This window comes from Vipera ursinii (genome assembly GCF_947247035.1).
Source record: "Vipera ursinii genome assembly, chromosome: 5".
In the NCBI taxonomy this organism is placed as follows: domain Eukaryota; kingdom Metazoa; phylum Chordata; class Lepidosauria; order Squamata; family Viperidae; genus Vipera; species Vipera ursinii.
In genome coordinates, this window is record NC_139518.1 from 54,932,326 (window position 1) to 54,954,628 (window position 22,303).

Here is a 22,303-nt window from a genome sequence, read left to right on the forward strand (position 1 = left end):
AAACAGCACAAGAGGGAGAGTTGCACAGGGGAAGAGACACAGTATGGATGGATGCCATAATACATGGGAACCTTGGACAATCATATTTATAGAATTGAGATTTTCTTTTTTAATTACATTAATTCTATTTTAGCTCATAAGCTACATTTTATGTGATTTTAAGAATTGGGAAATCATAATGCTAACATCAATAGCCTAGTCAGTCAGAAATTTCAAGAAGCATTATGGAGATAATATCCCACTTTCAGGTTGCATGTTGCCATTTTCCCTGTAAAAAATAAAACCTTTTTGTTGGGGAATAATTGAGATGGCCGTGAGGAGACATTCTACTAGTATGCATAACATTAGGCCAACAGTAAGGTGTTCTGCAGCTGATATTAACTGAAATCACTCTAGGGTTCAACTCACGTATAAAGTAGAACAATGAGTGTCTTAAATTAAGAGTAAAGATGCAAGTTAGAATTCAGAGATCAGTAAGAATTCTTCAGTAACTGTGATTAGAAGTTTGATTTTTAAAAATATTTTAAACTCATGTTATGAATATTACACAAGAATAAACCTATTTGTGGAGTTCTACATATTGCTGCAGTATAATTCTCAACTGCTCTAACCAATGTGTCCAATGCTGAAAAATACTTGGAGTAACCCAGGTATAGTCCAAATCCCAGTACATGTTTACTTCATCAGAAGAATATCAAGTAATAGATTTTTTCTTACAATTTTGTTTGCATATATTTGCTGATAAATTCATCCTGAAATGAATGCAAAAGAAATGAAGCAAGCATTAATACTAACATTCAATTAAGAATAATAATTAAGAATAATATTAAGAATAATATTAGCCCAGTTACCTTGCTATGCATGTGAGTTATGTGGAAATAGGATTTAATAAATGCAATATAATAAAGGATTTCATTATATCTGTGTAATTAATTAACTTTGAATATGCCACATAGATTTTTTGTACAGTGGTGAGTTACAACAAAACAAAACAGTACATTAAATCAACCCACTTCCCCCTTGAAAAGCTGGAAGAAAGCTATTTCAGTGGCAGTGCCTTAAAGACTTCTTAGAATGGATGAACTCAACTCCGAATTCAGTTCAACAGAACATAATGCCATTACAATAAATAAATGGGAGAATATATAAGCCTTGGGAGACATGTTTTCATACGCATGCATTATGGGAAGCCAGGTATCCACATCATTGACCTGAAGAGCAAGTTAGGGCAGCAAATTTCAAATTCAGAGCCAAACTTGGTATTTTAATCTTAATAACTTCATTACTGTTTTCCAGTGAAATAGCATTCACTCCCACTGTCCAGTTTACAGAACTCACATGACATGTTAATAATATGCTTTTTGACTGCATTGTTTATGAGTTTATTTTGCAGCTGAATTTATGCAGTGAAGTTAGAAATTTCATTTCTCACTCAGAAACAGATATGGACTGAAAAATGATAACTTTTCATTGACTTTAATCCTGTCTCTTATGAATGGTCATATGAATGTCTGTAAAAAGACATGGCTGCCTTAATTGGTAACCCTGAAGACATGACTGCCTTAATTGGTAACCCTTAATTGGTAACCCTATCCTTGTGCAAAGACTGAAATAAATCTTCCAAAACATTTTCAAAACATGTAGTATATATATTTCCTAGGCATGAAAGAATAAAGGAAGCTAGAAAATATTTTTACAATAGAGTATTACATTGTTCTTTTTATCTTTTCTTACAGGGCTGGCAATTGCAAGTGCACTGATAGACATTTCGCAACAGAAGCCCTCAGAGTGTAAAGATAAGAGTTTGGGAATCAGAAATCGAAAGCATCACCTTTCAACCCGTCAAGGGACTTGTGTCTGAGATAACAAGAATGCATTTGTATATTCTGTAATGTTTTATTCTTTTTCCCCAACCTTTTTTTTTAAAGAGCTTCCATTGAAAGCTAAAATACAGCCTCAGTTTTTATGGAGGCAATCTCTGGATGGTGGCAAAGATGATGGTAAGAAGTATCAAGCTTAGATGAATTAACCATGTCTTCTTCCCACTGAGCTTCCAAAGTCCTAATGGACAATGTGAATATATTGGATGAACCTGAAGAAAATATTCTAACATCAGTACTAATATAAAATATTTCTCCACAATTTTTTATTATCCCTACCAGGAAAAAAGGAAAAATTATAAATTGCTTTATAATGAGAAAGGAAATATATTATTAATTATTTTGAAGGACTCATTACATAGTTAGAAGTAATGAGTTACCAGTGTTTCAGTTTGATCACTATTTAGACACATTTAATTAAATAAAGCAAGAACTGACATTATTAGGGATATACTGTAAATATTATCACTGCCAGGTATGACAATAGAACTCAAGCTAGAAATACAAATATTTACTTCAGTGAGGCAAACATACCACAAACAAAATACATGTTTCAATAAGTAAAAATTTGGACACATGATTATCAAAATATCTTTCAAAAGCAGGGTAAAGAGTTCAGAATGTGGAATGAAACAGAAAGATCATTCCTGTATTCCTTGCCAAACTAACTCATCGTAAGAGTGGAAAAAAAATCAAACCAGCAGCAAAGTATTGACAACCATCCTCCCCCCCCTCCCTTATAGCAGCCATGTTAAGAATTTGCAATACTCAAGAGGGTAGAATTGAAAAACCTTACATTCCTACATAAAACTGCCTTGAATTCTGCATGAATATTGGTAATACTGATAATACTGATGACCCATGAAATCCATGGGCTTAAAGCTTGTTGCAGATTTTAGCCTTAGTGTGCAATGGGAAGATCATTGCCATAATTACTACCAAATCATGTTGCTCTGGCTATATTTTCCCCTTTATTGCAGCTATTAAACGTTATCTCCCTATTAGAAATAAATATATACTGCTCAAAAAAATAAAGGGAACCCTTAAACAACACAATGTACTGTATTTAATAGTAGGATGTCTTATCTTGTGCTCCCTTTATTTTTTTGAGCAGTATATATTCTACCTTAACAATAACCTTTTAAAACACACATTGAAGTATCCAGTGGCCTACTAACAGTTTCCTTCTTCATGGCTATTAGAATGGCTTTTCAGTATAGGCCGTTACCAAATTGCCAATCAAAAGCTAGAAGGAAACAATTTCTAGAGTTCAATTTCCATCCTTTTCTTTATGCAGACTACTACTTTATCAAAAGTCACCTCATAAGCTATGAGAAAAGAAAATGGTACCTATAGGCATCAGAGGATATATAAGTTCCTATAGTGTCCACAAAACCCCAACATTAATTTAAAATTATTTTTTAAACAAACAAACGAACTCCCATATCTAAAATATTTACAGTATTCCAAATCTCACTGCATTTTTGCTTATTTGAAACCTGTGAAATTTGGGGTGGTATGCCAGAATCTTATAAGATGGGGCAGTACCCCAATATTTTGGCCATGATCTCACTAGGGTCCACCTGCAGTAGCTCATAAACCACTGGTGTCCCCTAGACCATAATCTGAGAACCACGGATCTCAGTATTTGAAAACAAATAATTATGATACAGTTTTATTGCTTTATAATTGCTGCTTAATTGTGAATACATTTTATGTTTTCAGCAGCCGCTCTTTTGTTGATGAAAGGCTTTGTGATTTAATTAGGTTCCTGTAGAAGGGCGATCTGTTTTTTGCCATTTTCTTGTTTCTCCTTCTGCCAACCCCCCCTTCCCCTCCACACACAGATTCCTCTCCTCTTGCTACAATACAGTTCTCTAAATATAAGGAGGACTCATATCATATTTAATGAGAAAAGGTCTTTCAGAGGTTTAATCACTTTGATAACATGCTCTTTAGGCTTCCTGGTCTCAAATCCAGAAAACACAATGCATTTAAATAATAGAAATGCTATTTAAGTACTTAATTTGTTTACTTAATCTTATTCATTACAATGTACATTAAATGTACAATTTTAGTTGAAGTTTGTATGTACTCAAAACTGGTAATAGCAGATTACATGTTCCAGTGGACTTGTTAAAATCCCAGGAAAGAACAGAACAGCAGTTCTTAGTCTGCAGAACTGCTATTGTGGTAATTATGCACTCTTACCAGTGGTGAAGTTGTGTTAATTAAAAAAGGTATACAAATATAATTGGTGTTTATATTATATTTTCATTTTCTTCAAGGAAGGGAAAAGATTTAACTGTTTACAGTTTTACTACATAGTTCCTTGCATGTCAAGATGGTGCAGTAGCATAATAAAGGCCTGTTTGTGATTTGATGGTGTTTCTCTTTAAAAATAATTTTACTTAATTTGGATGAGGTGTGATGTTTTGAAAAAAGATAGAAATTCATTAAACTGAACTGTTGTACAGTATGTAGTTCTCTCTCATCCAAGATCATTGGATTACATTTTTATCATGATTGCTCTACTGTTTTTGATTTATTGCACGGTGATAAATTATGCGGGCATGAGTGTTGAAATATTTTCATTCTCAAAAAGACACTGATTATTACTCAAGTTATGTTTTCAAGGTGTGATGATTTTGTTTTAAATTCAGTTTATTATTCTAAAACAAAAGTTCCCAGTTCTGCAGGCATTTTTGTGTTAATAAGTCTATTGATAACTTTATATACATATAAATACTTACAGAATTAGGGAGAGGGAGGGCTGTTGCTATCAGAAAAATCAGTTAATGAACTTTTATAGCTCTGATAAGGCTCTTGTTTTGGTTTTCTTTTTTAAAAAAAAGCCTTCTATTATGCTAATAGGGGAAAAATGAATACAATGGGCATGTATGAGGAATAAGGGAATTATTCAGAGAATAACAAAAAGAAATAAAAGATTTGACTGTAAATTCCTAATTTGTTCCTATTTAAATTTTTAATGCATCATAAATTCTCTATCTATGATATGCATATATTCAAAAATATATTCAAATATAACATAATATAAATATAACGTATATTTAAAAAGTGCAAATACATCTAAAGAGTTGGACAATCGTGAGATGGAAACTGAAACTATTCAAAGGAGAAACTGACATCCTTTCAATTAGTCATTGGTAGAATATCCATTTTGCTAGGCCTAATTTATGAGTGTGGACTATTAATGGCTTTGTTTTAGAAAACAGCATATAACAAACTGTATGTTGGCAATACAAAATGCAGGCCTCTCTGGTCATCTCTATAACCATTCTGAACCAGGATTGTAATGTAGCAATTACTCATAGATTTAAGGGAGGAATGAGAATCCAGTTTATTAATAAGGAGGAGGCAACATCTCCACAATGGTATGATGTGAAAGTTCTGTTCTCAATTCAAAATATGGCAGTAATGTAATTGGACAGTAATCTATCTGAATAAGACTTTCTTATTTAATCCAACATTCTTCATTGGGTCTCTGGGCACTGTACATTGCACTCTCACAAAAGCTTCCATTTATGCAGAATTTAATATAGCTGAACTTTCAGATAGGAATCCCACTCATGAGAAGACATTAAGATACCTGCTTATCAGAATTATTGCAAGCAGTCCAAATCTGCTTGATGTCAAATGTATGTTAGCCTTACAGAAATGGAAACATCAAATGAAGCAGGCTTGACCATGAATCAGTTTAGCCAATGTTGAAGATAGCTCACAATCCTTAAGCAATACTAGCAGAAGTAATGTATCCATATCCATCTACATTTCACTTTGCCAGGAGATGTTTGATCTCTCTACCACCTATTTGGTCAAACAAATTGATCCAGAAAAATGTTGTAAATTAAAACTCGGAAACACCTGAATTGGCACTTCAATTCCAATTCTGCCACCTCAAGACCCATCTTCAAATATATTCTACAGTAATGTTTAAAAACATGGGGGAAAAACATAATGGATCCTTGGGTCCTAAAATTATAAGTTCAGGATACTTTGTGCAGTTTTCAAGTAAATCTGCATACATTATTTATGCATGTTCAACCACCTTGTGAGAATTTTAAATTTCTGCTGAAGAAGAGGCCATAAAACCCTATTCTTAATATAAATTAATTTTGGGTTGTATTCTCTTATTTATTATCACAAACAGGATTTAGATGATTGCTCCATACTAGAATTTGGGCAATCAATAACTTAATTCACGGGTGTCAAACTTGATCACATCACGTGATGTATTGTGACGTATCACTTTTTTTGCCTTTGTGGAGCTGGGATGGGTATGGCCTATACATGACACATCCAGCCCATGGGCTGCCAGTTTGACATCCCTGACTTAATCCATCATTGAAATATTGCTGTATCCCTCTTGAGAAAAACATGGGATAAAGATAAATATGTGACTTTTCCATAGCTTCTGGAGAAATCATATGAGCAAGGTACTTCTGAAAGAATCTTTATGATATGATCTTCACATGCTTGCCTAATTTAACTTTCTGCTTTGCTTTGGACTTCATTCACTTCTTGTCTCAGCATTTTTAAAGTCGCAGATCAAACCTTAATTTTGCTCTCTTTTGTTCTAACATTGTCTAGGGAATTCTGGGGGCTGAAGTCTACACAGCTTAAAGTTGCTGAGGTTGAGAAACTATTCTAAGGGAATGTTACACTTCGGAACTGGTTTTGCTAATATGACTGGAATGTAACACAATCTTCATAACTTTGAATATAAATTTTGGGCTGATTAGCACTCTTGAGTGGAATCTGACTTTTAAAGTATGCCTGATTGGATAAATTACATGACAATTGAATAGGCATGGAGCTAACACAGTTGATAGGAGAAAGTCTGAGTACTATTTCTTCTATGACAGTCTCTTCTATAGCTTGAATATCTCCATGGTTGTATGTCAATGTGGCAGTCTACTTCACTTGCGTTTACTAACTAACTAAAAATATTGCCAGCAAAGTGCAACTTTAACACAACCAAATCTTGTCAGTTATGACAGCTTTTCCTGGAGGAGCCAGGTGCTCCAATCAGCTATGTCAGCAATCCTAGCACTCCAGGAAATGCAGTAATCACAAAGCTAAAGCAGCCTTACAAGGTTAGTCAGTGATCATTTTTCATGTCAGGCCAAGCCTTGCAAATGGAAAGGTAGAAGTTCAGTATCTGAACTGCTTTTGATTCTTTTTTTTCCCTAATTTGGCACAGGATGTTATCATTTCAGCACAACTAGGCTTCTTTGCAGGAGAGTTTGGAGTTCTTTGCAGTTCTCCCCTCATTCCTGCTAGCTCTGCCTTAGAAGTTCAGGAACATTTTTCAGAAATACTTTGTAGTGAAATCCTTGAAAATACCCAACTGAAGCTTGGCAGGGTTAAGTGCTCTTTAAAGAGTTTATCATTCCTGCTGCTGCCATGTTATTAAAGCAAACAAGAATCAGCTGCATGTATTTTTATGCTTTTCCATTATAACTTATGGACAAATTGTTCTTTTCTTTTTTTAAAAAAATCAATTCTAAAAACAATATTGATCAAATTGATTTGCCCCCTCCCCCCCAAACCCAAATCACAAATGCAAATATAGTCATGTGCTCTTGTGTACTAAATTCCTGCATGAGGCTATTTTTGAAGATGATATGAAAATGTTAATGCAGTGGCCCAAAAACTGATGGCAACCTGTCAATATAATATAACACTTCTCCTGCCTTCCAGGGCCAATACAAAGTGCTAACATTTACCTAAAAAACATTTAACATAGCTTGACTCTTACTTGCATGCAGAACCGTCTCTTCCTTGAGGTCTTTCATAGAGAATATTCTCAGAGTCCTCATCCTACAAGAGAAATAGGAGCTCATAAACCACGGCTATCTAACTTGATTGTGTCACGTGATGTATTGTGACGTATTGTGACTTTTTTGCCTTTGCGGAGCCAGGGTGGGTGTGGCCTAGTCACTGCAAAATCACTTTGGGGAGACTTTTTGCTTTGTCCCTGATCACATGAATAAAATTTCATCACACTGAAAATTAGCATTGTGTTACCTAGTTTTCTTCAAATATGTTGAACTGCATCTCATAGTATATCTACTCACTTGTTATAGTATAGTAGTTGCACCTGGATAGCACCAGGTTAGAGAAAACTTGTAATGGGAGAGGAATCCATTAATCCAAGTACAACTAATTTTCAAGGAGGTATTTTTCATTACTACTGTATAATTAATAAAAGAAGAGTTGAACATTCTAGCATTCTAGAGCTGGTGAACTTGTTCAAATGTGGTCAGTTTGCCAAAGTGAAAGAAGTCATTGGTTTTTTTTTTTTGTTTTTTTGTTTTTTTGTTTTTTGGCTGGGATAAGTTATCACTTTTAGAAAAGTTTTTTAAAATGTTAATTTTATACTTTTTAAATGTATGCGTAAGATAACTATTTTCCTCTCTTTTAGGGAAAACTACTTGAGTGATTTGCAATCAACAGCTATTTAAATTAAAGACCAGCACTTATTCTCTTTACAATATTTAGATTTCAGCAGAAGCAAATAGCACTCTTTCACTCTAAAGGCAATATCATCACAGTAGAGTACCTAACTTATAATTTCCAAATAACAGAATAAGGGGGCATGATAACTGTATCTCTATTACATGAAGAGTGTCTTTTACCTTTAAAAACAGGCACAGCAACCTGAAATATTATAAAATGTTAATATTGGGAAGCACAAGATTCCACAGGAATTATTTAAGCAGGAGTTACTGGAAACAGGAACAAAAACTGTAAAGTCACCAAATGGCCTTTGAGCCTTTAAAATTGCATGAACTTCATAATGGCCTGGATAACGACTTCAATTAAATTCAGACACAGTGAAAGTACATTGATCAACAGTTGTGACTGTTCCTGAACAGGCTTCCATAACAATAATCTACGCATCTCAAATTATTCTTTTTTTTTTATTGAAAAGTTTTAACATACAATTTTTCTTTAAAAATCCCCCCTCCCCCTCCCTTCTCCCTCCCCCCCTACCTCTCCCCCCTCCCCCCCCCCGACTTCCCAGAGCTAAATACAAGGTATATATAAAAAAAACAATCATAAACAACCATATACTAACAACTATAAACTCTAAAATCCATCACTCTCTAGCTTATATAGGATAAAACAAACCTTAATAATATTAAATATATATAAAGAAACAAAAATAGAAAAAGAAAAAAAAGAAAGAAGACTTATTCAAATGCTACATGAAATTTCTTAACCCTATACTTGTTCTGGATAAACTCAATCCATTTTCTCCATTCCATAATATAGCGTTCTTGCGAGTGATCTTTCAAATAGGCCGAAATCTTCGCCATCTCTGCCAGGTCGGAAACCTTTAAAGTCCACTCTTCTATGGTCGGCAGTTCCTCTTTCTTCCAATACTGACCTATCAAAAGTCTTGCTGAAGTAGCCTAAGGACCACTCGGGACGACAGGCTAGTTAACACAGGGTTTATTTTGAACAAGGCAAACATAGAATAACTTGTCCGGCTTTTATAGCCGGCAGCTGTTAGCGAGAGCCAATCAGGGGTGTTCATTTTGGCGCCGCGTCAACCGGGACCAATCCGCGTCGTCTTCTGTTGACAGCTCAGGCTTCCGCATGGTCCGGTGTTTTGACAGCCGCGAGCTGTCAGTGGCTGCGCCTGCGCTGTGCGGGGAACTTTGACAGCTGTCAAAGTTCCCGCGTGTTTTCCTGTCAGACTGTTTTCCTTACTTTATACAATCTGTTAAATGAAGTATATGAGCTGTTTACACATATAACACACCCCTTACCCCTCCCCTGGCGCGTTTCCTCCCCCTTGGGCGTTGGAGCCTGCCCACTGATAGTCTTTTAGGTAGGCGGGGGCTCTTCGGTTCCTGTTGGAGCGGCGGGGGGGTGGGGGATTGTCTGGTTCTGGTAGTTCGTTCCCCTGCTGTTCTTCTTCCTGGTTTGGTATAGGAAGTATTTCTGGGGGTGGTTGTAGCTCGAGTTCCATTGGTTGCTCTGAGTTGTGTGGCGGTTGTCTGGGTCTGAGTTGATCTATATGGCGGCGTATGATACCATGGGTTTGTGTGGCTATAAGATATGAAATGGGTCCGGTTTGTTTTAGTACTGTCCCCTGGACCCACTTGTTTTTATCCGTGTATGACCGTGCCCATATCAGCTGTCCTGGGTTAAGTGTGCGGTTTGGGTAGGGGTGCTCTTTCTCTTCCGGATATGTGTCAGGGTGCAGTCTGTCGAGTCGTGTTATTAGCCTCCTCCCCCATCTCAGTTCCGCTGGTGATTTGCCCGTTGTTGTGCATGGAGTTGTGTGTTGTGACATGAGGAACTGGCTGAGACGCCTCTGCCAGTTCCCTTTAGCGAATTTTTTCAAAGCTTCTTTTGTGGACCGTACCATAATTTCAGCCATCCCGTTCGACGATGGGTGGAACGGTGCAGACGTGACCAGCCTAATACAATTCTTCATAGCGAACATCTGAAATTCACGAGAGGTGAATTGAGGTCCGTTGTCTGAAACTATGGTGTCAGGAAGGCCATGTGTGGCGAATATTTTCCTTAAGGCTTGGATAGTGGCTCCAGACGTTGTTTTTCTAAGGGGAGTGACTTCTAGCCATTTAGAATAGCTGTCCACTACAATTAAGAAACTTTGGCCCTGGATTGGTCCTGCAAAATCTAAATGTATACGTGACCAAGGGTTCCTTGTAGTTTCCCATTTGTGGATGGGTGCTTGGGGTGGCTCGTTTCGGGTCGCCTGACAGGTATAGCACCCTCCCACATATTTTTCTATTTGTTTATCTATGCCTGGCCACCATACATAACTTCTAGCCATCGCTTTCATCTTTACAATGCCTGGGTGTCCTTCATGTAAAATGTGTAATGTTTGGTCTATGTTTTTCTCTGGTATGATGACCCTATTTCCCCACAGCAGGCATCCCCTATGGGTTGAAATCTCATTTTTTCTGTTAAAATATGGTTGGAATTGGGGTTGTGGGTTTTGAGCTGGCCACCCTGTTGTGGCCCATTTGAGGATTCTGCTAAGTATTTTGTCTTTAGCTGAATTGTTGGCTATAATGTTTGCAGTCAGGGAGCAATCTGGAAGTTGGGAGATTGCTAAAATCAGACCAGCTGGGGCTGGGTCTGAGTCCTTGTTTTGCATGGGCAGTCTGCTGAGGCAGTCTGCGTGTCCTAATTCTTTTCCTGGTTTATGTATTAGTTGATAGGAATAGGCTGCTAAGAATGTGGACCACCGTAATATTCTCGGAGAGAGAATTTGTGGTGTAGTTTTATTCCAAGTGAATATGCCCAGCAGGGGTTTGTGATCAGTAAATATAGTAAATGGCCTCCCATAAAGGTAGTCATGAAATTTTTTGACCCCTGCAACTATTGCTAGGGCTTCCCTGTCTATTTGTGCGTAATTTCTTTCTGCTTTGGTCAGAGTGCGTAAATAGAAGGCTATGGGTCTTTGTGTACCATCCTTGAATAGATGACTTAACACAGCCCCGATTCCATAGGGTGAGGCATCGCAAGCGATGCATATTGGGGTGTCTTCTCTGAAAAGGGTGATAGTTGAGCTGTGACAGATAATCTTTTTTAATGATTGGAAACTATTCTCATGTATCTTGGTCCAGGACCAAACAGTACCCTTGTCCAGGAGCCTATGCAGGGGCTCAGCGATAGTGGCTTTATGGGGGATGAAGGCATGGTAAAAGTTTAATAATCCTAAAAAAGCTTGAAGCTCTTGTTTATTCCTTGGGCTTGGTGCAGTTTGAATAGCCCTTAGTTTTTCTGTGGTGGGGTGGATGCCCTGGCCATCTATTTTGTACCCTAGGAATTCAGTGGATGTGACTCCAATAGAGCACTTTTCTCGCTTAAGTTTGAGGCCGGCTTCTCTGAGCCGGCTCAGCACAGCTGACAGCCTGTCAGCTAAGTTTGCTTCGTTTTCTCCGGCGATGAGAAAATCGTCGAAATAGGGGCAGACCCCAGGTATTCCTTTCAGGGTCTTCTCCATGATACCCTGAAATATACCCGGGGCCGCCGATATGCCGAATTGGAGTCTCTTTACTTTAAAGGCACCGCGGTGGGTGACAATTGTCTGGGCTTCCGCGGTGTCATCAGTGACAGGCAGTTGTAAATACGCCTGCGTGAGATCGAGTTTGGCGAAAATGGCGCCAGAACGGATGGAAGCAAATACGTCCCTTACCGCTGGCACCGGGTAAGCGTGGGGGCTGAGGGCTAGGTTGACTGTCGCTTTATAGTCTACGCACACTCTCACTTCTCCATTAGGTTTAATTGGGGTGACAATAGGGGTCTCCCAGGTCCCCCCCTCCGTTGGTTCAAGCACCCCGAGACCTATGAGGCGATCAAGTTCGTTTTCTATTTTTTCTTTTAGGGCAAAGGGTACTCTCCTAGCTCTTATCTTAATTGGTTGGATTGCTGGGTTTAACTGTAAGGAAATGGGGGGTCCAGTGTATTTTCCTAAAGTGCCATCGAAGACGTCTGCATATTTGTTGCAAACGGCTTCTAGGCTGGGTGATTGAATTGTGTTTACCCCTGTTATGGCGATCCCTAGCGGCCCGAACCAGTTTAACCCTATCAAGTTGGTGCGGTTCCCTGGTGTAACTAAGACCTCTAAGGGGCCCTTGAACCCCTTGTACTGCACTACGACCTTAGCCCTCCCTTCCAGAGGAATAGGGGTTTTCTGGAAGTCAGCTAGGTGTACCTGGGTTTGCCTCAGGGGAATTTGTCCCTTGCCTTGCCAACAGATCTCCTGATACGTTTTTAATGAAATTAAGGAGACTGCTGACCCTGAATCTACTTCCATGTGGCAGGGCACCCCCTGAATTTTTACCCAGATCTTAACCTTTGCGCTTAGGCTGTTTACCCTGTCAATTGTCTCTACCAGGGGCCCTGGCGGTTTTTCTCTGCTGGCCTGGGTAGCTGGCCTACCTGGGGAGTTTGCCTCCAGATCATGGATGTTGTCCCGGCCCTTGCTGCGGCACACCGGTTTGATGTGGCCGGTCTTTCTGCAATTGTGGCACTTAGCGTTTCTGAATCGGCAGCTTCCTCGGGCATGGTTGCCCCCGCAGCTGGCACAGGCGGCCCGTTGCTCATAATGTGGCGGTGGCGGAGGGGGGTTCCTGGACCTACGGCGGTCTGAAGTGTCGCCTCTCCTTGGTTGCCTGCGTTCCATTCTGCGCTGCAGGGCTTCTCCGTCGGTGAAATCCACCGACTCTTCGCTCTCGCTGAAGGTTGCGCTCTCTTGGAAGACGGTCGCTGGGCTCTCTGGGGTCGAGGTCGTCGGCTTCTTCTTGTGGCTGTGCTCGTAGGCCATGATTTCTCTGGTCAGCTCTGCCAGGCTCATGTCGGTTTTGGATGTTAGCTTCTTCTGCAGCTTCTCGTCCCTCAGACCGATCACCACCTGGTCTCTGATGCGGTCCTCCAGGTCGGGGAAGCAGCAGTTCCGTGCGGCGTGTCTGACCCCGGCGATGAACTCGTTGGCGGGCTCGTCCGGCCGCTGTTTCTTTTGGGCGAATTGGACCCGCCAGTACAGTTCTGAGCGAGCCGGCATATAGTACTTGTTCAGCTGGTCCACCAGGTCCGCGTAGGAGACTTCTGTGATGGGCACCGGGCTGAACAGGCCAACGGCTGCATCATACACTGGAGGTCCGCTGATGTATAGTAGAGCGGCGGCCTTTGCTCTGTCGTCAGTGATTTTACTGACGAGGAGGAATCCCTCGACCTGGCCTAGGTGTGATTGCCATCTCTCGGGATGGCGGGTATCAAATTCCCTCACACGCCCGAAGTTTGCCATGTCGTCCGGTCCTGGGTTGCTCCTATGGAAGTTAAAACTTCCCGTGACAGCTCTTGCCGGGAACTCTCTTCCTCGGCCGTGACTTCAGCTCCGGAGCGATCCCACCCTCGTCGCCAGTGAAGTAGCCTAAGGACCACTCGGGACGACAGGCTAGTTAACACAGGGTTTATTTTGAACAAGGCAAACATAGAATAACTTGTCCGGCTTTTATAGCCGGCAGCTGTTAGCGAGAGCCAATCAGGGGTGTTCATTTTGGCGCCGCGTCAACCGGGACCAATCCGCGTCGTCTTCTGTTGACAGCTCAGGCTTCCGCATGGTCCGGTGTTTTGACAGCCGCGAGCTGTCAGTGGCTGCGCCTGCGCTGTGCGGGGAACTTTGACAGCTGTCAAAGTTCCCGCGTGTTTTCCTGTCAGACTGTTTTCCTTACTTTATACAATCTGTTAAATGAAGTATATGAGCTGTTTACACATATAACACACTTGCTGCCGTAATTAAATTCAACATCAACTTAGTGTCCACAACTGTAGCATCTGTAATTATTCCCAACAAAAAAAGTTGCGGACAAAACTTTATCCTCTGTTTAAAAATCTTCTGCATGTTCCACCAGACTTTTATCCAAAAAGCCTTAACCTTTTTACAAGTCCACCATATGTGAAAATATGTTGCGTCTTCATCACCGCACCTCCAACATTTAGGCTGATAATTCGGATACATACTTGCAAGCTTTTTAGGATCTAAATGCCATCTATAAAACATTTTGTAAAAATTCTCTCTTAGATTTTGAGCTTGTGTAAATTTTACGTTCCTCACCCAAATCTTTTCCCACGTGTCCATTGTGATAACTTCCTGAATGTTTTGGGCCCATTTTATCATACAATCCTTAACAAGTTCTGTTTCTGAGTCAATCTCTATCAACGCAAGATGTATCCATTTAATATGTGCTGGTCCCTGATTTCTAATTTGCTTTATCAAATTTTCATCAGTCATTGTAAAACCATTTTTCTGGTCTTCTTTCCACCTGGCCCGTAACTGAGTATATTGAAACCAGTTTTGAACAACCTTCTCTTCTCGCAAGAGGCTATATGATTTCAAACACCAGACATTTCTTTCCAAACTTAGGATCTCCTTGTACGTAGTCACATCATGTTTGAAACCAGCATGTATATTTTCTATTGCGTGTTTTGGAATTGCCCACAATGGTATCTTGCAATCTAGCTTATGTCTATACTTCTTCCAAACTCTCAACAATGCCTGTCTTAAAATATGCACTCTAAACACATTGTCTACCTTCTTGTCATACAACAAATATGCATGCCAGCCAAACAACAAATCGTGGCCCTCAAGATTTAATAATCTCTCTTGTGTCAAATTAATCCAATCACTTATTCCTACTAATGCAGCAGCTTCATAATATAGTTTAAAATTGGGCATTTTAAGACCACCTCTCTCACGAGTATCCTGCATAATCTTAAGTTTAACTCGTGGCCTTTTCCCTGCCCAAACAAATTTATTGATACCTCGCTGCCATTCCTCCAAATTAGAATCTTTCTTAAGAATCGGTATCATTTGAAATAAAAATAAAAATTTAGGCAGGACATTCATTTTCACTGCTGCGATCCATCCCAACAAAGACAATTGCAATTTTTCCCAACTCTCCAATTCTTTTTGAATTTTCCCCCATAGTTTTTCATAATTATTTTTATATAACTTTGTATTAGAGGGCGACAAAAGCACCCCCAAATATTTAACCCTTTTAACAATCTCAAATACAGTTAATCCTTCTAAGAGAGCCTTTTGCGAAACTGTCATATTTTTGGCCAGAATTTTGGTTTTCTGTATATTAACTTTAAATCCAGAAACCTTCCCATATTGTGTTATTATCTCCATCAGGTCCACAACAGAGTTCTCTGGCTGGGTCACTGTAACAACCAGATCATCTGCGAATGCTCTCAATCTATAATCCTGATCTCTAATTTGTATCCCCTTAATTTTTTCCGAATTCCGTATTTTAACCAATAATATCTCTAATGTTAACACAAATAACAAGGGCGATAACGGACACCCTTGCCTTGTGCCCTTCTCAATGTTACATGCTTCTGTCAGACTATTATTAACTATAATTCGGGCAGTTTGTTTTTGATATAATGCCCTAATCGGTTGTAAAAAATTTTCCCCAAAATCCATTTTGTCTAAAACTTTCAACAAAAATTGCCAATTCAATTGATCAAAAGCTTTTTCAGCATCTAGAAAAATTAGCGCCGCAGAGATCTGGTTGTTCCTTTCCAAAAACTCTAACACATCATCTATATGCCTCACATTATTTTTCATTTGCCTACCACTAATAAACCCCGTTTGGTCCCCATGAATCACCTGTTGCAGAACCCTCATCAGTCTATTAGCCAAAACCTTAGCAAATATCTTGTAATCTGTATTTAAAAGCGATATCGGTCTATAATTTTTAACTTGAGTAGCATCTTGGTCTTCCTTCGGAATCAAGGAAATAAAAGCTGTTCTCCAAGACGGTGGCACCTTTCCCCCCTCTGGATTGTCTGGAACAGTTCCTTTAACGGTTTTATCATCTCTAATTGTAAATTTTTGTAATAAGCCGCAGTCAAACCATCCGTACCTGGTGCTTTATCCACCTTCAATTCCTTAATTGCTGTGAAAATTTCTTCTTCTGTAATCAATTGATTAATCCCCTCTTTTTGTACTTGCGTAAGAACCGGGATGCTAGCATTCTCCAAATATATATCAATGTCTTTTTCATTAATCTTCTCCTTAGCATATAATTTAGAATAAAAATCCACAAAAGCATCCTTGATAAGGTCCTGTTGAAACACAACCCTTCCTTTATGCTCAATTTTGTCTATATTAGAAGCCCTTTGTTTTTTCCTCAATCTATAAGCTAACCATCTACCTGGTTTGTTAGCGTTGCAAAAGGTATTATGCCTGGCAAACTGCAAGTTGGTTGCCATTTGGTCAGCCATTAATTTATCAAATTGTCCTCTTAACAATTTAATAGCCTCCTTAGTCTTCACATCCTCTGAATTCAAAATCAAAACCTTTTCTTTTTCCTTTATTTCATTCTCCAATTCTTTCCTCCTAGCTTCCACAGCACGTCTATGTTTATTATTCATATATATCAACACCCCTCTCATGTAGGCCTTGCTAGCATCCCAAACCATATCCATAGAGGTGCCCTTATTCATATTAATTTCAAAAAAATCCTTCATCCGCTGTTTGCATTCTTCCACATTTCTCTGATTTCTAAACAAATTCTCATTTACGCGCCACGAGCGCCTGTCTCTATTCTCCTTATCAATCTCTAACCAAACTGGACTATGATCAGAAATAGTTCTTGCACAAATCTTCACCTTTTTAGTCCTCAAAAAAAAATCATTAGTCAACAAAATAAAATCAATCCTAGAAAAAGATTGATGTCTGTCAGAATAAAAAGTATAATCCTTTTCCTGCAAATGTCTCTCACGCCAAATATCTCGCAGTTCCAAGTCATCCTTCATTTCAAAAAAAGATTTAGGCAGTCTAGCATGACTTGGGATGCGCTTAAAAGCTCCAGCCTTGTCCATCTGTAGATCCAAAACACCATTCCAGTCCCCCATAAAAATAAAAGATTTATAATCCAACTGGGTAAGCTTTGTGTGAAGTAAACTAAAAAAGTCAGCTTGTTGTTGATTAGGAGCATATAATCCAACTAAAAGCGTCTTTTTACCTTCTAGCAGCAGCTCTATCATAACGTATCTTCCATGCTTATCTGCTTCAATTAAGTCTGCTGTTAAGGCACTTTTAACATAAACAACCACTCCATTTTTCTTATTCATTGCAGAAGCAACAAATTGCGTACCCAACCTTGAGTTCGATAAATACTTTTGATCCACAACTCTAATATGCGTTTCTTGCAAACATATAACATCTATCTTAAATTGTTTTAAATATTGAAAAACTTTCTTCCTCTTCTGTGGTGAATTTAGTCCATTAACATTCCAGGTTAAAAATTTAGTTGCCATGCATATCCTCCCAAAGCTCTTGGAGCACTGCTTTGATAGGACTATCTTCTTTAGGCCGTGCTCCTCCCACTGCTTGGCTGTAAGTACGTTGTGGAAGTTCCAAAGACTTTTGCTGGTCTTGTTCTTTTATTTTTTTTGATCGTTTTAAAGCAGCACGCGTTACCCTTTGCTCTCTAGGATCATCCAAAGAAGTTATAGCTTGATCTCCTCCAGCACCGTTTTCCTCTGCTTCAACCTCTTGATGTTCTCCTTCTCCAGATCCCTTTGCAGCTTCCAGAAGTGTTAATGGGGTTGCTTTTAAAACGTTATTGTAAAAATCACGCGCTTGCTTCACAGTAACCAGCCGGTACCTTTTACCTTCATGCATCACCATCAACCCAACTGGAATCTCCCATCTGAACCTTATATGTCGTTGCTTGAGCTCTTGCACAAGAAATGTAAAATCCTTCCTTCTCCTTAAAATCTTTGGAGGAATTTCTTTTAAAACCAAGACTTCTTGATCAGCAATCACAACTTTAGCATCATAGGCAGCTTGTATAACTTCATCTCTAATTTCCCTTTTTGCAAAGTAAACCACCACATCTCTAGGCAACTTTCTCTGTCTAGCAATCCATGAATTCACACAGAACACTTTATCCATACCTCCTCTTATTTCAGATGCTGGCTGATTCAGTACCACTTCGAGAGCCTCAGAAACCAGCTGCTTTAAATCTTCCTTAATATTCTCTTTTAAGCCTCTGATTCTGACAGCAAACTGCATCTGGTAATATTGAGCAAGACTTAATTCTCTTTCCATTTTGTCTCTTAAATCTTCATTCTCCAGTACTTTTGCTTCTAATATGGCATTCTTTTGAGTCAAATCATCCACTTTTTCATCCAAATCTTCCACACATTCCGCCACTTTATGCACTGAAGACAAAATGTCTACCTTCATCACGCTGAACTTCTGTTCCATCCTCTCTTCCATTCTCTCCTCCAATTTCTCCAATTTCTCCTCCATCTGTGCAAATTTATCACCCATTGATTCCAAAATTACCTGGGCATGTTTTTCAAGAGCATCTCGTAAGTCCTTCGGTGTCAATACATCAGGAGGATGCAACGCCTGCAATGATGATTGTTGCACCGGAGAAGTTCCACCGCTCCGAAGAGTTTTAGGGGGAGGTTTAGCCGCCATCTTTACTTTCAATTGTGACGCACTTTTACTTTAAGTTTAAAAAGTCCATCAAGCTCGAGAGTAAAATAAAATAATCCTCTTCACCTTTTCCTCTTGTACCGCTCTGCCTGCTCTTATTACTCCATAGTCCTTCCTTCAGGCAGGGGTGGTCGCAGACGCCTGGCTCTGCTCCAAGAAATCCGGAGCAGAGACGCTGGCCAGCTGGGAGCAACCCAGGCTTCGGGGGAGTTCAATCCTTCAGCCGCCCAAGCTCCAAGCTCAGGTGGCCCCGGAGAACTCTACCCCTACCTGGGGCCTCACCCCCTCCTCTTCTCCCGAGGAGGGGGCTTCAAATTCGCCCAAACAGCTGATCGGCGCTGTTTCGGGCGAAAATCACTCAGCTGAGCCACGGGCAGCCCGGGAAGGCTGTCTCCGGCGCCGCACAGCCACCGGAAGTCCTACGCATCTCAAATTATTCTGTGTTGGTAAGCTCTGGCAAATAGTAGGGATCTTTCAGCAGAGGTAATGTGTGCCCTACAATGGTTAGTATTTGTCCTCTATTCCCTTTTCCTTTAGATGAACAATAAAGATTATTCCTATAAACATTTATAAGTTTGCATTGGGTTTAACACATGCCTTTTAATTTTTTGTATTCTGTAGTATATTTATTCTTTGCCATCTTGAGTGCTCAAGCTGAGTGCAAAAATGAAATATAAATTTCATTTAAAAAATCCAAAGATTTGGATGCCCTCACTCTGGTGTTGTTTAGAACCAGGAGTTCAGCAAGGGACAGTGAGACCCTCACTTCATGATGCTTGCAATCTTTACTCTTTATTTTGTTTTTAATTGATTTCATTGTAATTTTAGCCAAAGGATGTAAAACCATCTCAAGTCACTGAGAGTTGGGTGGCATAGAAGTTTAATAAATTATTATTATATATGAATGATATTATTAAAATTAGTAAATATGTGGTGGTAATTAAAAATTCCAACTTGCAGGACTGCACATACTTCAAAAATACTTGGAATAAATGCTTTTGACCCTGTAAAAATACAGCACTTCTCTGGTATGCCTTCTAAGCTTTTTTTTTTAAGTTACTATGCCAACCTGATTTAAAGGGCGGAGTTGCAGTTGTTTGAAGATTTACATTACTTGAATGACAACTCCTTAAATCTGTACCTTTTTTCAGGTTTTAAAAAAGGCAGGCTTTTTGAATGAATTAGAGATGATATAGTCAGTTAGATGAGGCTGTGAACATTTCTAAGTAATTTTTGAAGTGTGCACTATTCCAGTAACCTTTCCAGACAGGTACCACAAAGTTTTCATAAATGTACTGTAAAAATGATTAAAATTTAGCTTTTTTCATTTTGCTACTGGAATCATAGCCTTAAAAAATAAATGAGCAAAGGCTGAACTTTCCTTTTTCTTGGAAGCAATGGGATTTCTGAGTTATCCAGATTAAGTCATAACATTGTTTCTGCGATATTTGTATGTTTCTGCTTAAAAACAAATGGGTGCACTTCAATTCACATTCTTTAAAATCTTTTGTTAAAGATTTTAATTGTATCTATTGAATTCAATCAAGTGTATACCACTTACATATACATAAAATTGTGGTCATTTCCTAATAAAATTGCAACTGCTCTTCTGGTACCAGTGAGAGGATATAGAAACATAGCCCAACAAGTCCCTGTATGTCAATATTTATCACTTGCAGTTGTTATTACATAAAAATAGCTCCTTTTTGGCAGTTATTAACACTTTTTTATCTTCTGCAAAAAAAAATCTTGAGAGATTTCCACCAAGAGATTTGCAAATGGAACTTTCTTCCAGCAGATACTAAAAACAAAGTCACTATGCATGATGCATACTAGTCCCTTAGAAACTTAGTATTATTTGTTCTCTAGCTTCTGTAAAAGTAATTAAACAGCATTGCATGTTCTTCAGTTAATGATTCTTCATTCAACTGGGACATTTTTGATCCTAATATGTTTTAATCAGGACAGAGGTTGCAAAGGGGGGAAGGAAATCCTATAAAAATTAAATGAAGAGGAACAAAGAATTGTTAATCAAACAGAGAAAATCTACATGTTATGCGGGAGTCATGTCTCTTAGAAGTTTGACTTCTTGCTTTGTTTCTGTTTTCTTCATTCAACATTCATAAAACAGTGTGATGATGATAATCAGTGAAGACAGCAGAATGATCAATGATCCAAAAGCAAAAGGAATTCTAGAAATCTATTTACCCTTGAAGGCTATTGTTTCAGAACTCCCTATAGTTTTGTAAGCTGTTTCTAGATATTATTCTATATAAAGTTATAATCTGTTTAGTGAAATGGTCTACTTAATCCTTAATTCAAGGTATCACCTATTAAATCTGAATAGTTCATCAGTCTAGTGGTTTATCAACTCGTTTTTTGCATCCATCTTTACACAATGGGAAAAAACAGTCCAAAGTATCAAAAAACCACCGTAAAAAACAGATTAGAAACACAAGATAGGCAAGAAAATGGTAAGTGAGCACCTGTCTACCCTAGGCAAGTCCAAATCACCAGGACCAGATGGTTTACACCCCAAGGTTCTGAAGGAACTGGTACATGTAATCTCAGAACCACTGAACTATATCTTTCAAAGATCCTGGAGCACTGGGGAACTACCATAGGACTGGAAAAGAGCTGATGTAGTTCCCATCTTCAAAAAAGGGAAAAAAATGGATCCAGAAAACTACAGACCTATCAGCCTGATCTCAATACCTGGGAAGATTCTGGAAAAGATAATCACACAACGAATTAGTGTACACCTAGAGGCAAACAAAGTCATTACCAAAAGCCAACATGCATTCGTTGCATTCTTTGACCAAGTGACAAAATTAGTGGACCAAAGGAATGCTGTGGATATAATTTACTTGGACTTCAGTAAGGCATTTGATAAAGTATACCAGGGGTCCCCAACCCCTGGTCTGTGGACCAATACTGGTCCATGGCATGCCAGCAACCGGTTTACTCAAACAAGCAAAGAACTATCCACGAAATGCAGGCAGCACACAAAACCATGCACCCTCCGGTCTGCAGAAAAACCTCTCTCTACAGAACTGGTGCCTGGTACCCAAAAGGTTGGGGACCTCTGAATTAGACTACAACCCACTACTTGATAAGATAGAAAAATGTGGGTTAGACACATCACCATCAGATGGATTAAGGCTGGCTGACTGGCTGTACTTAGCATGTTGTCCTCATTGGAACTGCATCTACATGGAGGGGTGTGTAGTGGGTGCCCCAGGGCTCTGTTCTAGACTCAGTGCTCTTCATCATCTTCATCAATAATTTGTATAAGGGCTAGATGGGGAATTCATCAGATTTGCAGATGGAACCAAGCTGGCAGGAATAGCCAACACTTCAGAAGACAGGCTTAAGATATAGAAGC

General features: G+C 39.1%; 1 protein-coding gene across 1 annotated transcript in view; it reads left to right on the forward strand.

Annotated features, from left to right (window-relative positions):
* Window positions 1–2,971, forward strand: part of ATRNL1 (attractin like 1) — a 527,700-nt gene extending 524,729 nt beyond the window's left edge. The window contains exon 28 of the mRNA XM_083363299.1: window positions 1,737–2,971. Within this exon, the coding sequence (XP_083219425.1) occupies window positions 1,737–1,861 (125 nt within the window). The 3' untranslated portion in view covers window positions 1,862–2,971. The remainder of the gene's footprint in view (window positions 1–1,736) is intronic.
* Window positions 2,972–22,303: the final 19,332 nt, after the last annotated feature.